This window comes from Mobula birostris, chromosome X (genome assembly GCF_030028105.1).
Source record: "Mobula birostris isolate sMobBir1 chromosome X, sMobBir1.hap1, whole genome shotgun sequence".
Classification (NCBI taxonomy): Eukaryota; Metazoa; Chordata; class Chondrichthyes; order Myliobatiformes; family Myliobatidae; genus Mobula; species Mobula birostris.
In genome coordinates, this window is record NC_092402.1 from 21,308,703 (window position 1) to 21,329,871 (window position 21,169).

At 43.5% G+C, this 21,169-nt stretch overlaps 1 protein-coding gene and 1 non-coding gene across 3 annotated transcripts in view; one reads left to right on the forward strand and one right to left on the reverse strand.

The window, feature by feature from the left end:
- Positions 1–21,169, forward strand: part of st8sia6 (ST8 alpha-N-acetyl-neuraminide alpha-2,8-sialyltransferase 6) — a 71,053-nt gene that overhangs the window by 16,844 nt on the left and 33,040 nt on the right. For both annotated transcript variants that reach the window (XM_072248985.1, XM_072248986.1), the window contains exon 3: positions 3,633–3,722. In XM_072248985.1, the coding sequence (XP_072105086.1) occupies positions 3,633–3,722 (90 nt within the window). The remainder of the gene's footprint in view (positions 1–3,632; positions 3,723–21,169) is intronic.
- trnac-gca (transfer RNA cysteine (anticodon GCA)) lies at positions 3,538–3,609 on the reverse strand. Its single transcript has one exon. It is a non-coding gene; the product is annotated as a tRNA-Cys (tRNA).

Here is a 21,169-nt window from a genome sequence, read left to right on the forward strand (position 1 = left end):
CTTGATGAAGATGGCTAGGACCCAAATACTGGAGTATTCGAAGTTGGAATCGAGACACGATATAAAGCTGGATCAAGAACTGAGCAAAAACAAAATGCTAGATGATATCCCTAGTTCGGCTTACGATTGAGCACTGAGGCTCAGTTCAGATGCTCTTTAAATACTCAATTCTTGGTGCCCAAAGCATGATTACCAATGGGTGGGATGGACCTGAACCCTTAAGGAGGCCATGCCAGATAGCCATATTCCAAAGTTTAAACCTCAGAAGTTGGTGTGGTTGGGTGCATGTTGTAACAAGAGACCATGTCTTTTGGTTGAGCAAGCTAGGGATTTTCTCTTTGGAATGAAGGAGGATGAAAGGTGACTTGATAGAGGTGTACCGGATGATAACAGGCATAGATAGAGTGGACAGCAAGAGGGCATTATTTTAAGGTGAACAACCCTGGCACACCTCAGGGGTGTGTGCTTAGCCTACTGCTCTACTCCCTCTATACCCATGACTGTGTGGCTAGGCATAGCTCAAATACCATCTATAAATTTGCTGATGATACAACCATGGTTGGCAGAATCTCAAATGGAGCGAGATATACCAGCTAGTTAAATGGTGTCACAGAAACAACCTGGCACTCAATGTCAATAAGACCAAAGAGCTGATTGTGGACTTCAGGAAGGGTAAGATGAGGGAATATGAACGAATCCTCATAGAGGGATCAGGAGTGGAGAGAGTGAGCAATTTCAAGTTCCTGGGTGTTAAGATCTCTGAGGATCTAACCTGCTCCCAACGTATCGATGCAGCTATAAAGAAGGTAAGACAGCAGCTATATTTCATTAGGAATTTGAAGAGATTTGTTTTGTCACCTAAAACACTTGAAAGCTTCTATAGATGTACCGTGGAGAGCATTCTGACAGGCTGCATCACTGGTTGGTATAGTGGGGCTACTGCACAGGACCGAAAGAAGCTACAAAAAGTTGTAAAATTAGTCAGCTCTATCTTGGATACTAGCCTCTGTATTATCCAAAATACCTTCAAGGGGTGATGCCTCAGAAAGGCGGCATCCATTATTTAGGACCCCCATCACCCAGGGCATGCCCTTTTCTCGCTGTTACCTTCAGGAAGGAGGTACAGAAGCCTGAAGGCACATACTCAGCAATTCAGGAACAGCTTCTTCCCCTCTGCCATCTGATTCCTAAATGGACATTGAACCCATGAACACTACCTCACTTTTAAAAAAAATGTATTATTTCTATTTTTGCACTATTTTAATTTATTCAATATACATATACGTACTTACTGTAATTGATTTATTTTATATTAATTTTTCTTTCTACACTATCATGTATTGCATTGAACTGCTGCTGCTAAGTTAACAAATTTCATGACACATGCCGGTGATAATAAACCTGATTCTGATTGGATGGAAGTATGTGGGAGATATTAGAGATAGTTTTTTTTACACCGAGAGTGGTGGGTGCATGGAATGCCCTGCCAAGGGTTGTGGTAGAGGCAGATGACTCTTATATAGACACGTGGATAAATGGAAAGTAGAGGGCTAAGTGGCAAGGAAGGGTTTGATTGATCTTAGAGTAGGTTAAGCGGTCGGCACAACATTGTGGGCTGAAGGGCCTGTACTTTGCTGTACTGTTCTATGTTCTATGTAAATGAAGCAGTTCAAGACTGCGAGCACCAAGATATGGACAACATTAGGCTTGGGATGATAAATCGCAATATCAGCTGTGCCGTAGAAGTACACGGCATTGACTACTTCCAGCAGGGATATTACCACCACCATCATTGAAACTCCATCAATATATTGACCAGAAGCTCATCTCACCAACCAGATAAATATTTGTCTTTGCAGAGTAGGTCAGAGGGTGGATATTGTGCAGTCGGTTACTTAGTGCCTCATACGCCAAGGTCTTCCCAGCCAATAAAATGCACAAGTCAGAAATTCAGTGGGACTTGGTGCAAAAAAAAGGCTTGTAACCAATATCTGTGGCCCTCAACTCCTGAGATCTGTAAAATCTTACAGTACAATCCTTTGGCAATTTAGAGTCATGGAGTGAAGTAGTTACCCTTCAGGTTCCCCTTAAATATTTCACCTTTCACCCTTAATCTATGGCCTCTAGTTCTAGTCTCACCTACTCTTGGTGGAAAAGGCCAGTTTGCATTAACCCTCTCCATACCCCTCATAATTTTGTGTATCCCTATTAAATCTCCCCTCATCCTCCTATGCTCTGGGGAATAAAGTACTAACCTATTCAACCTTTCCCTAAAATTCAGGTCTTCAAGTCCCAGCAATATCCTTATACATTTTCTCTGTACGATTTCATTCTTATTGATAGGTGGCCACGATACTCCAAATTAGGCCCCACCAATGTCTTATACAACTTCAGCATAATATCCCATTTACAGGTGATGCCACATTCAAGAAATTATGGATCTGTATTCCCAGATCACTGTTTTATCACACTCCTCAGTGCCCTGCTGTTCACTGTGTAAGTCACACCATGGTTTGTGCTCACAAAATACGAAACCTCAAACTTGTCTGCTCAGAGAATTTCTCCTCACCCAAGTACTAAATGCTTGACTCATCCTGAGATTCTTCACTTGACACAGTGGCACACTGGTAGGGCTGCTGTCGTGACTTGGGTTCACTCTGGACCTCGGGTTCTGTCTATGTGAAATTTACTTGATCTTCCTGTAACTGTATGGGTTTTATTCCGGTGCTGTGGTTTTCTCCCACATCCTTAAGATGTCCAGGTTGATAGGTTAATTAGACCTTGTAAGTTGCCTACTCTGTGTAGGTGAGTGGTGGAATCTGGGGATAGTTGATGGAAGCAAAGAGAGAGTAAAATGAAATTAGTATAGATGTCTAGTTGATGGTTGACGTGGACCCGATATACCAAAAGGCATGGTGCTGTGTCATATGACTCAATGAATATAATGACATGCAACCAGAATAATTCAAGATCTAGTTGTATGTCTTTTTATATTTTCTTCCTTTGCCCTTGCCGATCTGTCTGTCCTTGGTCATTTCCATTGCTGTGGGAGAGGCAAAACAGAAATTGGAAGGACATCACATATTCTGCTTGGGTAGTTTACATCCCAAAAATATGAGTTGAATTTTCCAAATTTCAGGCATCCTACACCTCCTGTGTTCTCCTTCCATGTATAGTCATCTCTCCACATAGGTTTTGTTCACCGTTCCTGAACTCTTCCCCCACCTTGTGCCAATGGCCCATCATACCCTATCTCCATCTGTTTCCTCCTATTACCCTCCATCCCCCACTCTCCCAGAAACCCCCACCCAGTTCATTTGACCATCATTCCTTTGGTACACCTAAACCTCTATTCCCCCCCGCCCCCATCCCCGGCCCATCATCCCCTTTTTCCTCTTTCCTCTTTCTCCATCAGCCTTAGTCCAACACATCATTCAGCTATGCTGCTGTGCTACCAACAAAAGATTGAACCAGGGCCCTTTTGATCTGTAGTCCAATGCTCTACCACTGAGCTATACCCCCATTATGTATAAAAAGAGGGGGCACCTGGATATGAACCAGGGATCTCTTGATCTGCAGTCAAATGCTCTACCACTGTGCTATACCCCCATTAATACAGCATTTTTGTTTAGTCAGCAGCTGAACTTCTGGTCTGCTGAGGAATGGAATTCTACAGACTGTGAGAAGACTTACAAGTGGATTGCAACCTCTCCCATTCAATGGTAAGCCTTCCTTTCTTCCTTCCTTACCAGAAACCTTTTTGCTATTGTTATCAGAGTCAAAGAGCCAGCTTTTATGGCCCATCCATGGTTTCCTGGAGAAGGCTATGGTGAGCTGTTTGTTTGAACAAGCTTGTCCTTCCGATGAAGGTGCTTCCAAAATGGTGCTAGACCCAGATATAGTGAAGGAACCATAATATATTCCCAATCAGATTGGAACGGAAACCAGTTAGTGTTGTTCTTATTGTGTATAGCCCTGCCCTTTCTTGGGGGTGGTGATTGTGAGTTTGGGAGGTTTTCTCAAAGATACTTGGAAAGATTCTTTAATAATCCAGGAGCTGATTAGACTAACAGTGGAAAATGCAAGGTTTTCTTTTTCTTTCTCCACTGCTACTTTCCTAATTTCCAACAGAGATAGCCTCTTTTTTGCATCCAATGACAGCCTACAGCTGAAGCTTAAGTTGTCAGATGCCTACAAAATGCTAGAGGAGCTCTGCAGGTTAGGCAGCACTATGGAAAGTAATTTACTGTCGACATTTCAGGCCAAGACCTTTCATCAGTACGTTGGGGGATTGAGTTCATGAAGGAAAGGAAACCTTGAGTCCTAATGAAGGATCTCAGCCCAAAACATCAACTGTTTATTCCCATCCATAGATGCTATCTGACCTGCTGAGTTCCTCCAGCATTTTGTGTGTTACTCTGGATTTCCAGTAATTGCAGAATTTCTTGTGTTGGACAACTTCCATGTTGTGATTACATCCCAGAGAAGCATGGGAAGTAAGTATAGACTGCATGTGTTAACCACTTTTCTTTGGATCTGCAGTTATGGTGCTGTGACTGAGACATAGTCATACAGCATGTAAACAGATCCTTCAGTCCAACTGGTATACACAGACCAAGATCCCCATCCAAGATACTGCCTGTGTTTCACCCATATTCCTCTCAGTCTTTCTTTTCCATTGTTGAAGAAAAACAACTTTAGAGACTAGACTTCAAGTGGTGACACCTTTATTCAGCATGGAGAGCTTGCAGGAATGAGCAAAGCTTTAAGTTACAGAACAATATCAATTATATATTTATACTTCTAAACAGGTGAACATACGTGACTACTGGCATACAAGTTACATAAGCAGATAAGTAAGTCAGTATATCTGTAGCACAAGGTATTTTTAATCATAGAACAGACAAGTGACTAAATCATGTGCATGCTCCTCTTTTCGGCTGTCTGCACTCAGTGCTGCATCCTGATTATGAAAGACTGTCTGCTGTCTACAGGTCTTGTCTTAGGATATTGAGTTGCAAGGTTCAAACAGAAAAATGCAAGTTAGCTACTTAGTTCATTAACCCTTTTGCTGACCCACAGTTCCCTCCTTTTTGATCGTAAGATCAACCTTAAAGATCAGTGTCAGCAAAAGGGACTTCATTCCCCAGGGTAAAGATCTCATAGCTAAATGATCCTCCTTGTTTTCCTCATCTGCTGGAGCTCTCCTTTCTCTATAATATACAGGAATAAGAGGTTGATTCCTTCCCCAGGTGCTACATGTGCATTGCAGTAGGAATACAACTATAATTATTGCACCCAGTATTATACCATAATGAACCAATGTAACCCACCACCCACTCAAGCTTCCAAATGGCCACTGTCCTCCCGCAGGATTGTAATTATGAAACTGATCCCCTACTTTCTTGATTTTTTTCCAGCAGCCTGTCTAATGTGATCAGTTAAATGAGTTCTATTTTTTGATTCATCGGGGCCATAAGTACAACATTCTTGTCCTATTACGGCACAAGTGCCTCCTTGTTCAGACAACACAAAGTCTAGGGCCATTCTGTTTTGTAATGCTACAGTTATTTCTGCTACTAACTTGGTAGATATTTCTGAAAAGGCCTTTCTAGTCTGACCAAAAGCACATGATGTTTCATTTACTAATTTCTCTAATGCGTAATCCATAATAATCAATTCTCTCTTTAATTGTCCCACCCTGGACATTGGCTATTGTCTAAAGTCTCTCGTTTTCTGTAATTGTCCGTTTCCTTTCGCAATAAGGCTCATTTGTAAGTATGATGCATAAATGGTATAACGTACCCCAATCCCCAGTCCAATCTTTTGGCAAACACCAGTAGGCCCAGTTCCTGCAAATCCAGAAAGTACCATTGAGGGTGGCTTTATTTATTCCTTTATCCCATCTTGAAGTTAACACCTGATCACAGATGCTCTGTCCTACAAGGGTCCCTTTTCCATCAATTCTTATTCTTCCCCAACATTCAGGACTCTACCTAATTGCCCTCTAACTTCCAATTTGGAACTAATTGAGTTGTAATTGTTGTAACTGGGGAAATACCATCCAATAAAATATTTACTTCTTACCACTGTTTCATTTGTAACTGACCCTGGGTGTGTAAGGTATCTCCAGCAGGTAAATTTGTATGGTCCTCAAAGGGAATCCTGCTTTTTCATGATGGAGAATGTCTAAGCATATCCAGCAACTGGGCACATTCGTGCCATTAGCATACTCATAAGCCATTTTCAAGAATGTATTTGTTTGTTTCACTTTTCTCCCTAAGGTGAGGATAAGGATTAGTCCCATCACAACAGTCACTAAATTCTTTGTCCTGCAGCTTTTTTTCTTTTTGCTTTCCTGTTCAGCCTTCAGGGAGAGCGGTATTTCCAGTTTGTACAGAGTTATGTGAACCTAGTCAGATTTACCAGCCACCTTCAGCACCATTCTGGTGGTCAACAGCACTTGGTAAGGATCTTTCCACCAAGGAGAAAGAGTCTTTTTCCTAGTGATTTAACACATAATCTCCTGGTTTAAAGGGGTGATTATTACTTCCCCCTGGCCTGGGCAGCACCTATACCACCATCCCATGACTTGCCTGTAGTGTCTCACAAAGAGCTTGGGCATACTGCAATGTATTCTCCATCAGTCCAGATGAGACCACTCTGAGTGGGTGTCAACACGGGCTGTGCTCCTGTTGGCATAGGTCTTCCCATCAATATTTCAAAAGGAGTCAGCTTAGTTGTGCGTTTAATTTGATTTCACAGGGTATAGACAATGCAGCAGGCCATCTCCTAGTAGACCTTTGCAATTGTGTTTTCCACACATCCCTCCAAACCAGAAGACTGAGGTTGGTATGGGATATGTAATTGCCAATTGAATCCTAATGCCTGACCAAGTGCTTTAATGACTTGGGCTGAAATGAGTTCCCCTATCACTTTTGGTATTATTGGGGACTCCAACTCCAGGGACATCTCTTGTAACACATTTTAGTACAGTGCTGGCATCGTTCTTTCTAGCAGTAAGTGCCTCAACCCATCTGGAAAACATGTCTACAATTACCAGCATACCCACTTCATTGCAGGCGTGTGCACATAATCGATTTGAAAACCAGTAAAAGGCCCCTCAAGCATGGATAAGTGGTCAGACTTCACTGGTGTTTTTCCTCTATTGTTCTGAAAACTAATCCTACAAGTTTCACACACCTGGGCAGCCGCTGGCATTCTCGGGACAAATCATTGTTGTGCGATGGCATAAGTGATCCCATTTTTTTTTACCCGCATGGCCATGCCCATGTGCCAACTTAGCGAGGGCATACAGGAACTCCATAAGGCATACGACACTTCCGTCTGGGGTGTCCATAACTTGGACTTCCTTTGTTCGCAGCCACGAGAATTCCAATGGCTGCGTTCTGTGGCGTCTGCCCAGGCCTGGGCTGCACAGATATCAACAAATGGAGGGGCAAGTGACTGCTGCTTCTGTTGGGTCATAATTTTAACTACTGCCACCTGAGCCAATTTTGCTTGTTTAGCAGCAGGGTCTGTCACTGCATTGCCACAGGAGATTTCATCCTTTTCTCCTGCGTGTGCTTTGCATTTGACAATAGCAAGGCGAGAGGGCAGGAGAATAGCCTGTAACAGGTTAATCATCAAATGGGAGAGCTGAATGGGTTTTCTGGAAGAGGTGATAAAACCTCTGTTTCCAAAGGGTACCAAAATCATGGGTTGCCCCAAATGCATAAATAGTGACCAATTTCCTAGTACCTAAAATACAAGCCCATGTAAGTGCAAAAAAGCTCTGTGGCCTTTTGCAGATGCCCCAGGAGGGAGCACATAAACTCTCAAAGTTTCAAATGAAGATGCAATAGCATAACCAGAAAGGAGATGAGCATCTGACAGATAGAAGGAGGACTGATCAGTAAATAGTATCAAGTCAGGGCTATCTAAAGGGATATCCTGAACATATAGGCAGCGTTGTAGCTTCTATTATAACTACACAATCATAAATAGAAATACCATCAGGGTCTGTAAGGGGCTTAAAGGAGTCGGGATTTAAGTCAGGGGTTCTCTGGAAAGAAAGATTGGGTTTAGGTAGTAACATGATCTCATATCCTGTTCTTCTAGTAGCCATAAAATGCTGTGTGGCAGCTGATTTTAGGAGCCAAAATGGTACAAGAGTGATCTAGCACACTAGGATTTGATTTTTCTACCATAATTACAGCAGCAGCAACAGATCCTAGTCATCCAGGCCTACCCTTTACAACTGATGGTAATTGTACAGAATAATAGACAATAGGTCTCCTGAGGTCCCCATGCTTTTGAGTCAATGTGCTGCTTGCACAGCCCTGTTTTTCATTTACAAAGGACTGAAAAGGTATTGAATAGTTTGGTATGCCCAATGCAGAAGCAGTAGATAGAGCTGTTTTCAGATCACTGAAAGTGGTCTGCATTTCTCATTTGCATTGTATTTCATTAGGCACACTTGGTAATGAGGCTTAGCCATCATTTGATATTCAGGGACCCAATGTCTGCAATAATTAACCATGCACAAAAAGGATAACTTTTCAATTTGTGTTCATGGTGCCCACAATCCTGTCCTGGCCTAATTTCCAAATCCCTTGTGAAAGTATGTGCCCCAAATACTGCACTATAGATTGGCAAAGCTGCAACTTGCTTAAGGACACTTTATGTCCTTTTTTGGCCAGGTGTGTCAACAGTGTCTTTTTCATATCAATAATTGTGGGGGATGCAATGAACAAATCATCTGCACATTGCTGCTTCCTGGTTTGCTGGAGTGTACTGAAATGTTGCCTCACTGCAGTGGCATAAACTGAGGGGCTCGCAGTGTAGCCTTGGGGCAGCCACTATCTGCCACTGTATGTAAATGCAGACAAATACTGTCTCTCTTCATATAGGGGAATAAAGAAGAATGCAGAACAGTTGTCTATTACAGAATAGCATTCAGAGAGGGCACAAACTGGAAAGGATAACACTGATATCCAGAACCACAGGGGAAAGAGAAACAACTATCTTATTAATGGCTTGGAGATCCTGCACAAATCTCTGTTCATTATTCATTCCTGGTTTGGGGATTGGTAATATAGGGGTGTTACAGAGGCTACTGGTAGTGACCAGAACTCCTTGTTGTAAGAGGCTTTCTATAACTGGCCGACTGCCTTCCACAGCCTTGGGTGACAATTATGTTGCCTTATGAATGGTAGTACCGCATTATTTTTCAGATTAACTTTATGCAGTGGGGTGGAGTAAACAAGGCCAACATGATTCCTATGCGATGCCCAGAGGGAAGAAGGTACCATAGTAATGAAAGTGGAATTAAGTATTCTGGGGAAGGAGGAGGAGTATAAATACAGTATAATAATTAACCTAGACTAGAAAATGGGCTGCAAACAAGCATCCTGTCTGGTCAGAAAAGTGCTGTAAATCATATTACCATTACATAGGGGAACGTGCTGTATGTTGTTTTTTTTTAGCTTGCAAAGCCTTTACTATAGGTCCAAGCAATTTGGGGGTAGTGAGTGGCTTTGCTGCAATATGAGGTGCTGATTTTGGCTGAGGTGCCAAGGGCTGGGTTGGCGCTTCTCCAAAATTCTTTTGTTTGGCGAGGGTGGGGGGGTGTTGGTTGATGTCGCTTAGCCACCTCCAGCCATTTATTAAAATATGGTATCATACAACCGTAATCTCATGCTGGATTTACATAGAAACATAGAAAATAGGTGCAGGAGTAGGCCATTCGGCCCTTCGAGCCTGCACTGCCATTTATTATGATCATGGCTGATCATTCAACTCAGAACCCCGCCCCAGCCTTCCCTCCATACCCCCTGACCCCTGTAGCCACAAGGGCCATATCTAACTCCCTCTTAAATATAGCCAATGAACTGGCCTCAACTGTTTCCTGTGGCAGAGAATTCCACAGATTCACCACTCTCTGTGTGAAGAAGTTTTTCCTAATCTCGGTCCTAAAAGGCTTCCCCTCTATCCTCAAACTGTGACCCCTCGTTCTGGACTTCCCCAACATTGGGAACAATCTTCCTGCATCTAGCCTGTCCAATCCCTTTAGGATCTTATATGTTTCAATCAGATCCCCCCTCAATCTTCTAAATTCCAACGAGTACAAGCCCAGTTCATCCAGTCTTTCTTCATATGAAAGTCCTGCCATCCCAGGAATCAATCTGGTGAACCTTCTTTGTACTCCCTCTATGGCAAGGATGTCTTTCCTCAGATTAGGGGACCAAAACTGCACACAATACTCCAGGTGTGGTCTCACCAAGGCCTTGTACAACTGCAGTAGTACCTCCCTGCTCCTGTACTCGAATCCTCTCGCTATAAATGCCAGCATACCATTCGCCTTTTTCACCGCCCGCTGTACCTGCATGCTCACTTTCAATGACTGGTGTATAATGACACCCAGGTCTCGTTGCACCTCCCCTTTTCCTAATCGGCCACCATTCAGATAATAATCTGTTTTCCTATTTTTGCCACCAAAGTGGATAACTTCACATTTATCCACATTAAATTGCATCTGCCATGAATTTGCCCACTCACCCAACCTATCCAAGTCACCCTGCATCCTCTTAGCATCCTCCTCACAGCTAACACTGCCACCCAGCTTCGTGTCATCTGCAAACTTGGAGATGCTGCATTTAATTCCCTCATCCAAGTCATTAATATATATTGTAAACAACTGATTTCCTCCCCCACTTTGAGTTTCTTTCCAAAACTCTATTTTTATCAAATCAAACAATCCTCCATAGGGCCATTGCCCTTGCAACCACCTGTATAAATCACTAGTAAAAGGAATCACATACCTGCTATCTCCTGTTTCCAATCATACCTTATCAGCTGGGGAGTGTGGTGAACTAAAGTCTCTCCCAGCATCTTTTCATCCACACATGTTGTTCCTGCCTCTTTCTTCTCTTTCTTTCTTGTCAGCTTGATAGGGAATTCCTTCCCTTCTTTATTCTTAGCTTTGCTGCTACTGCTTTCCATTCTCTACTTCCCCTTGTCCTGCAATTTAATGTTTTAGTTAAAGAATGCTATTGAACAGAGACTTGTTCTGTTCACCCCTAGAAGTCTCAATCTATTTTTTTTACTTATTCAGTTGGCAGCTTCTTGGGTCTTGTTCTGGTTTTTCCTGCTTTATCTTGCCCATCCCGTCTCTCCCACTCCTAAAGAGCAGGATCGGGGTGGCTCAAACAGTTTTTAGACCCTCAGCTAGCCAACTTAGTTCGATCCTGTTAACTAGGCATCCCACTGACTACACCAATCTGTGGAATAAAAATGACTTTAGAGACCAGACTTCAAGCAGTGACACCTTTGTTCAGCATGATATCATGGAGAGCTTACAGAAATGTGCAAGGCTCTAAGCTACAGAACAATATTGATATATATTTATACTTCTAAACAGGCGAACATGCGTGACTACTGTCATACAAGTTACATAAGCAGATAAATAAGTCAGTATATCTGTAGCACAAAGTATTTTTAATCATAGAACAAAAAAGTGACTAAATCATGTGCATGTGCTTGTTCCTCTTTTTGGCCATCTGCACTGTGCTGCATCCTGATTATGAAAGACTACTGTCTGCAGGTCTTGGCTTAGGATATTGGGTTACTATGTTCAAATAGAAAAATGCAAGTTAGCTACTTAGCAAGTTAGTTCATTAACCCTTTTGCTGATCCTTCTTCTACATCATATACCTGTCCAAGTAAATATTGTTCACGCCCACGTCAGTTAACTTGTAATCCAGAGAACAAAGTTCAAACCCCACCACATAACTTATATGTCAATTGACACAAAGGTTGGTAGTGTTGTGGATAATATAGAAGGTTGTCATAGGTTACAATGGAACATTAACAGGATGCAGAGCTAGGCTAAGAGGTGGCAGATGGAGTTCAATCTAGAAAAGTGTGAAGTGATTTACTTTGGAAGAGTGAACTCAAAGGTAAAATACAGGATTAATGGCAGGATTCTTAACAGTTTGGAGGAATAAAGGGATCTTAGGTTCCACATCCATAGATTCCTCAAGTTACAGTCCAAGTTGATAAGGTGGTTTAAAAAGGCAGGTGGCACTGACGATACACAGCAATGTTTTGCAGGCAGCTCACAAAACTTCTAAATATACTTTTTCTGAACTACTATTGCTGCACTCTGCAGCCTGTAATTTCCCTTTAAGAACTGTACTTTGAACCATCTAAACAAACTTGTAATTTGTGATCACAAACAGGAGAAAATCTGCAGATGCTGAAAATCCAAGCAACACATACAAAATGCTGGAGGAACTCAGCAGGCCAGGCAGCTTCTATGGAAAAAAGCACAGTTGACGTTTCAGGCTGAGACCCTTCGGCAGGACTGGAGAAAAAAAGCTGAGGAGTAGATTTGAAAGGTGGGGGAGGGGAGAGAGAAACACCAGGCGATAGGTGAAACTTGCAGGAGGAGGGATGAAGCAAAGAGCTGAGAAGTCGATTGGTGAAAGAGACAGAAGGCCATGGAAGAAAGGAAAAAAGGCGGGGGGGTGAAAGCACCAGAGGGAGGCGATGAGTGGGCAAGGAAATAATATGAGAGGGAAAAGGGGATGTGAAATGGTGAGGGGGGTGGGTGGTGGAGGCATTACTGGAAAGTTTGAGAAATCGATGTTCTATCATGTTGGAGGCTACTCAAATGGAATATAAGGTGTTGTCCTCCAACCTAAGTCTTATCACGCCAGTGGAGGATGCCATGGATGGGCATATTAGAATGGGAATGGGAAGTGGAATTAAAATGTGTGGCCACTGGGAGATCCTGCTTTCTCTGGCAGATGGAGCGCAGATGCTCGGTGAAGCGATCTCCCAATCTACATCGGGTCTCACCAATACACAGGAGAGCACACTGGGAGCACTGAACACAGTGTATGACCCCAACAGACTCATAGGTGAAGTGTTGCCTCATTTGGAAGGACGGTTTAGGGCCCTGAGTGGTAGTGAAGGAGGAGGGGCAGGAGCAGGTGTAGCACTTGTTCCGCTTGCAAGGATAAGTGCCAGGAAGGAGATCAGTGGGGAGAGACGAATGGACAAGGGAGTCGCGTAGGGAGCGATCCCTGCGGAAAGCAGAAAGTGGAAGGGAAAGATGTGTTGGTGGTGGGATCCAGTTGGAGGGGTGGAAGTTTTGGAGAATTATGTGCTGGATGTGGTGGCTTCCCTTCCTCCATCATCAACGCTGCCCTCAACCGCATCATTTCACGCATGTCTGCTCTTAACCCATCCTCCCGCCACCTTACCAGGGACAGGATTCCTCTTGTCCTTGCGTACCACCCGACTCAGCTCCACGTCCAGCTCTTGTTTATACTCTTGTTCTCCTGACGTGGAACATCTAATAATTAAGTGCCATCTGTTCTACTTACCAAGAGAGTTATCTGCTGTGACCCTGGCTGCAGTTTACATACTACCAAAGGCTGATATTAAGCTAGCACTTGATATATTGAGTGCCCAGATTAGCAAACAGGAAATAACCTGACGCCTTTCAAATCATTGCTGGGACTTCAATGAAGTGCTTGAAGAAAACTCTGCCCAATCATCATCAACATATCACCTGCAGCACCCAGAGGTCCCAATTCACTCGACCACTGTTACACTGTGCTTAGAAATGCCTACCCTTCCATCCCTAGACCACATTTCAGGAAATCTGATCATCCGGCTGTCCTCTTCCTTCCAGCATGCAGGCAGAGGCTAAGGAGCAAGGTACCAGAGGTTAGCACAACAAAGAAGTGGTCACAGGAGGCAGAGGAGAATCTGTGGGACTGGCCCATTTTCAAGGACTCATCAGCGGATGTGAATGAATATGCCACGGTTGTCATGGGCTTTATAAAGACACTTGTGGACAAGTGTGTCCTCACAAAATCATTCAGAATCTTCCCCAACCGGAAGCCCTGGATGAACTATGAAAACTGCAATCTGCTGAGGACAGATCAGTAGCATTCAGGTATGGCGATCAAGGGAAGTGCAAGACGTCCAGGTATAGTCTCCAGAAAGCCACCTCACATGCAATGTGTCAATTCCAGACCTAACTTGAATCACTGAAGGATGTTCGATAGCTGTAGCAGGGCTTGAATGCTGTCACCTCCTTCAAAATAAAGCCAAGTGACATAGAATGGAGATGAGGAGGAATTTCTTCAGCCAGAGTGGTGAATCTGTGGAATTCTTTGCCACAGGCGGCTGTGGAGGCCAAGCCTTTATGTATATTTAAGGCAGAGATTGATAAATTCTTGATTAGTCAGGGCATGAAGGGATGTGGGGAGAATGCAGAAGATTGGGGCTGAGAGGAAAGTTGGATCAGTCATGAAATGGCAGAGCAGACTTGATAGGTCAAATGGTCTAATTCTGCTCCTATATCTTATGGTCTTGCATGCAACAAGGTTTCGCTCCCCCAATGAGCTCAATGCCGCTTATGTTCGCTTTGACCCACAGAACATGGAGGTATCTTCATAAACTCCCACAACCACCGATGGTCCTGTGATTTCAGGCTCTGAGGTCAAAATTTGAGCAGTCTTCAGGAGGGCTGCCACAGAAAGCCCAGATATTGTACCTTGTCAAGTACTGAAGACTTCTGCTAATCATCTGGTTGGAGTGCTTACAAATATCGTTAACCTCTCGCTTTGGCAATCTGAAGTACCCACCTGCTTCAAGCAGGCTTCAATTATACCAGTGTCCAAGAAGAACGTGGTAACCTGCCTTAGTGACTGTTGTTCAGTAGCACTTACATCCACTGTGATGAAGTCCTTTGAAGGTTGGTGATGAGACGTATCAACTCCTGCCAAAGGAGCAACTTGGATCTGCTCCAATTTGCCTACCGGAGCAACAGGTCCACTGCAGGTGCCATTTCATTGGCTCTTCACTCAACCCTGGAACATATGGACAGTGAAGGTACATATATCAGGATGCTATTTATTGGCTCCAGCTCTGCATTCAACACCATCTTCCATACAAAACTAATCAATAAGCTTCCAGACCTTGGTCTCAATACTTCTCTGTGCAATTGGTTCCTCGATTTCCTCACTTTCTGATCCCAGTCCAGCAATAACATCTCAACCATCAGCACAGGTGCACCATAAGGCCATGTACTTAGTCTACTGCTGTGCTCACTTTATACTGTGAGGCTAAATATAGCTCCTATACCATATTTAAGTTTGCCGACAATACTGCTGTGATAGTCTGGATCAAGTGTGGTGATGAATCAGCATATAGGAGAGAGATTGAAAATTTGGCTGAGTGGTGCCACAACTGCAACCTCTCACTCAATGTCAGCAAAACCAGAGAGCTGATTATTGACTACAGGAGGAGGAAATAGAGGGTGTATGCACCAGTCCTCATCAAGGGATCAGAGGTGGAGAGGTGTCATTTCAATGGATCTGCCATGGGTCCAGCATGTACTGTAATTGCCATCACCAGGCGGTAAGAGTGGGCTCCCTCACCTCTGCCTCTGACCCTCAGCACAGGTGCCCCTCAGGGCTGGGTACTAAGCCCCCTCTTTTACTCTCTGTATACCCATGACTGTATCACCACCCACAGCTCCAATCTGCTAATTAAATTTGCTGACGACACTACACTGATTGGCCTAATCTCAAATAATATTGAGGCAGACGACAGAGAGGAAGTCATCACCATGACACAGTGGTGTCAAGAAAACAACCTGTCCCACAATGTCGCAAAAACAGAGGAGATGGTTGTGGACTACAGGAGGAATGGATACGGGCTAACCCCTACTGACATCAATGGATCTGCGGTTGAGAGAGTGAACAGCTTTAAATTCCTCGGCATAAACATTACTGAGGATCTCACGTGGTCTGTACATACCAGCAGTGTGGTGAAAAAGGCATAACAGCACCTCTTTCACCTCAGACGGTTGAGGAAGTTTGGTGTGGGCCTCCAAACCCTAAGAACTTTCTACAGGGGCACAACTGAGAGCATCCTGACTGGCTGCATCACTGCCTGGTATGGGAACTGTACTTCCCTCAATCGCAGGACGCTGCAGAGAGAGGTGCAGACAGCCCAGCGCATCTGTAGATGTGAACTTCCCACTATTCAGGACATTGACAAAGACAGGTGTGTAAAAAGGGCCCGAAGGATCATTGGAGACTTGAGTCACCCCAACCACAAACTGTTCCAGCTGCTACCATCCGGGAAATGGTAGCGCAGCATAAAAGCCAGGACCAACAGGCTCCGGGACAGCTTCTTCCACCAGGCCATCAGACTGATTAACTCATGCGATGCTAATGTATTTCTGTGTTATATTGACTATCCTGTTGTAGGTAATATTTATTATAAGTTACTATAATTGCACATTACACATTTGAATGGAGATGTAACGTAAAGATTTTTACTCATGTTTTTGAAGGTTGTAAGTAATAAAGTCAATTCAATTCAAAGAAAGCATGGCAGCGCCTCGACTTTCTTAGAAATTTGTGAAGATTCAGCATGTCAATTAAAACTTTGACAAACTTCTATAGATGCTCAATGGAGAGTTTCCTGACTGGTTGCATCACGGCCTGATATAGAAACACCAATGCCTTTTGAATGGAAAAGCCTATAATAGATAGTGGACACAGCCCAGCCCATCACAGTTAAAGCCCTCCCCACCTTTGAACACATCTACAAGGAGCACTGTCATAGGAAAGCAGCATCCATCATCAAGGACACTACCATCTGGACCATGCATTTTTCTCGCTGCTGCCATCAGGAAGGAGGTACAGGAACCTTAGGTCCAGCACCACGAGGTTCAACAACGGTTGACCTTAACCATCAGGATCCTCATCCAGAGTGGAAAGCTTCACTTACCTCAAATGATTCCACAACCTGTGGACTCACTTTCAAGGACTCTACAATTCCTGTTCTCAATCTTATTTATCTTTTGTTATTTTGTTTTTTCTCTTTTGTATTTGCACAATTTGTTTTCTTTTGCACACTGCTTATTTGTCTTTGTGTGTATTTTTCTTTGAATATACTTTATACTTTATTGTTACTAAACAACTGATATTCGAACGTACAATCATCACAGCAATATTTGATTCTGCGCTTCCCGCTCCCTGGATTACAAGTCGATAGTAAATATTAAAAATTAAATTATAAATCATAAATAGAAAATAGAAAAATGAAGAGTAAGGTAATGCAAAAAAATGAGAGGCAGGTCTGGATATTTGGAAGGTATGGCCCAGATCCGGGTCAGGATCCGTTTAGCAGTCTTATCACAGTTGGAAAGAAGCTGTTCCCAAATCTGGCCGTACGAGTCTTCAAGCTCCTGAGCCTTCTCCCAGAGGGAAGAGAACGAAAAGTGTGTTGGCTGGGTGGGTCGTGTCCTTGATTATCCTGGCAGCACTGCTCCGACAGCGTGCGGTGTAAAGTGAGTCCACGGATGGAAGATTGGTTTGTGTGATGTGCTGCGCTGTGTTCACGATCTTCTGCAGCTTCTGGTCTTGGACAGGACAACTTCCATACCAGGTTGTGATGCACCCTAGAAGAATGCTTTCTACGATGCATCTATAAAAATTAGTGAGGATCTTAGGGGACAGGCCAAATTTCTTCAGTTTCCTCAGGAAGTAAAGGCGCTGGTGGGCCTTCTTGGCAGTGAACTCCGCTTGGTTGGACCAAGTCAGGTCATTTGTGATATTGATCCTGAGGAACTTAAAGCTTTTGACCTGTTCCACTTGCGCACCACCGATGTAAATTGGGTCTGCTACTCCTTTTGAAGTCAGCAACCAATTCTTTCGTCTTGCTGACGTTGAGGGATAGGTTATTGTCTTTGCACCATGCCACCAGGTTCTTAATTTCCTCTCTGTACTCAAACTCATCATTACCCAAGATACAGCCTACAGTTGTGTCATCAGCAAACTTATATATTGAGTTTGATGGAAACTTGGCTACACAATCGTGGGTGTACAGTGAGTACAGCAGGGAGATGAGTACACAGCCTTGTGGGGCACCACTGTTCTGAGTGATTGTAGAGGAGAGCTTGACCCCTATTTTTACAGCCTGGGTCCTGTCTGTGAGGAAGTTGAAGATCCAGCTGCAGATCTGAGTGCTAAGGCCCAGGTTCTGGAGCTTAGGAATCAGTTTATTTGGAATGATGTGTGACGAAAGCACAATGCTTTACAGTACAGGTGATATAAATTCAATTCCTGCCGCTACTTGTAAGGAGTATGTACATTCTCCCCATGACCACATGGGTTTCCTCTGGGTGCTCCAATTTTCCCCCACAGTCCAAAGACGTACCAGTTGGGAGGTCATTGTAAATCTTCCTGTGATAAGGGTAGGATTAAAGCAGGGGATTGCTGGGCAGTGCGGCTCGAAGGGCTAGAAGGTCTACGCTGTATCTTGATAAATAAAAAATAAACTATGTGAAGCATTGGTTAGGTCACAGCTGGAACACTGAGCAACACACACAAAATACTGGAGGAACTCAGCAGGCCAGGCAGCATCTGTGGAAGAGTTCCAGGCTGAGGCCGTTCAGCAGGACCTGAGTTCCAGCCTCTGCAGATTTTCTCTGGTTTGTGACTGGAATACTGAGTGCAGTTCTGGTCACCATACTTAGGAAGGATATGGTTGTACTGGTTAGCGTATGGGGTAGATTCACCAGGATGTTGCCTGTGATGGGATGCTTCATTTATAAGGAGAAATGGGAGGGGTTGGCCATACACTGGACACAGAACATCCCAGTCCCTTTTTGTTAGATACAAGTAACCTATGTTATGGCTATTTGGGTCAAGGAAATTCACAATTCCTCTTTATTGAATTCATAAATCTGAGATGTGGAATAAAATTTGCCCTTATAGAATTTATATGAAATGAAAAATAAATAAATAAACATAATTTCTTGTTTCAACTTGGCATTTCTTGACACATACATAGATTACGCAGTCTCATGTTACAGAATATCGTGAAACAGACTGTTTTTTTAGGAATGCAACATCCCCTGTAACATAGAAGTCATCTGTAAGATACTGTGATGTGTCAGGGTTGGGTAATAAATGCTGGCTGATACCAGCATGCTCAGATCCTGCTGTTCCAAACTTTCATTTATCCTTTTCACATACATCTCATATCCCCCTCATTTAATCATTTGACCCAATACATTTTTTTAATTAAGGCACGGTGACCTTTGAGTCTTTATCCTATTTCCCATGTGTACTCATACCTCAGGGACTGCAGTGCTTCAAGAAGACAGCTCACTGTCACCTTCTCAAGGACAGCTAGAATTGGGCAATTAAATGCTGGCTCGGCTTGTGAAGCTAACATTGACAATGTACACCTATTAGCATATCGTGCATTTTTAAACATTTATTCACTTACAGGTATGGCTGTCACTGACAAAACCAGTATTTATAGCTCCTGACTGAGGAAGCTATGGAAGTCTAGTTCATTGTCATCTGCACAAGTACGTGTGTACACAGGTGCATTGATAAACTTGCAGCAGTATCACAGGCACAGAACATCAGATACATAACGTTAGTGTAGATTAGATTAAATTAGATGTATCACATGTACATAGAAACATACATTGAAATTTGTCATTTGTGTTAAGCAACACAATCTGAGTATGTGCTGGGGGCAGCCAGCAGGTATCGCCTCACATTCTGGCACCAACATAACATGCCTATAGTATTCAGCAGAACAAAATGCAGCCATCATATAACATACAATGAAAGAAGACAACACCAACAAAACAAACCCCTTTCCCACACTCACAGTCATTCCTCCAACCTCAGGATAGGCCACGTCCAGGCCTCCAATGTCTACTTCTGGCCCAGGCCCTGGCCTTGACATCCACAAGAAAAACATAAGCTAAACATAAATAAAACACATTTTTTTACTGGAAAGAACATAATTAGAACAAAAGAAAATGCCCACTTTCGTGCAAAGTGGTCCTGGTGTTGGTAAACTCTCATGATTAGGGTTGTGCCAGTGGTTCGGTTGAAGGGAAGTAGCTGTTCCTGAATCAAGTGATGTGGGACTACAGGCTTCTGTACCTCCTGCTGGATGGATAACTGCTTTGCTGGGCCTGGAGTCACATGCAGCAGGCTGGTTAAGGGTGGCAGGTTCCTCCCCTGTAGATAGGATCTTATGACAATCTGGCAGTATTATGGTTACCACCACTGAGACTTGCATTAGCACTGACCCTTTATTTATCCTCAGCTTCCCACATAGGTCCTCTCTGGTTTATGAACGCCCATCGCCACTGTGTATACAAGTGAGTGTTTGGGAGACTGGCAGGAAGAATGGGCTGTAGGTATCTTCTACCAGGTGGGAACTGGGCATTTCCGTGTGCCATCTCTCTCCGTCAAAGAGCAACAACATTTGGGAGCTGGACTGAGCTGACAAGAGCTGGGAGTACTGAGCAGACGCACTCACTAAGTCAGAGTTAGCAAGGCTGCTTATCTCACGCCTGCTTCATCTGCCGTCACTGCTATTATTATGAACCTCTCCCACACCCTGTTGTTTTTAAACAGTTCTCAGGAATGGAACTCTATTATAACCTCGGTACACAAGAGATCCTGCAGATGCTGGAAATCCAAGGCAACACACACAAGCTGCTGGAGGAACTCAGCAGGTCAGGCAGCGTCTATGGAGGTATAAACAGTTGACATTTCGGGCTGAGAACTATTGAAAGGTCTCAGCCCAAAATGCTGATGTTCATTCCCCTCGACAGATGTTGTCTGTCTTGCTGAGTTCTTCCAGCAGCTTGTGTGTTGTATTAAATCAGAAAGTTTTCTTTTTTACTGTAGGCATGTCCGTCTCAATGGCATTGGCAGGGAGTTTATTCATTATATACCGAAGGAAAATAAAAGGAAGAAGTTGTTCTGATTTTGGTGTCGATGGGGGCATATACACGTAGACTCATGTTTCTCATTCAGTGCTGAGGTTCAAAATCAATTGACCTGCTGGTGTCATTGTGCATTTTAATTGCCTAGACAGAGCAGACGTGAAGAGGATGTTTCCTGTAGTGAAGGAGTCTAGGACTAGAAGCTACAACCTCAGAATAGAGGGATGTTCCTTTAGAACAGAAATGAAGCGGGATTTATTTAGCCAGAGGGTAGTGAGTCTGTGGAAGTCTTTGCCATGTTTGGCGTGGAAGCCAAATCATTGGGTGTATTTAAAGTGGAGGTTAATAGGATCTTACTTAATAAGG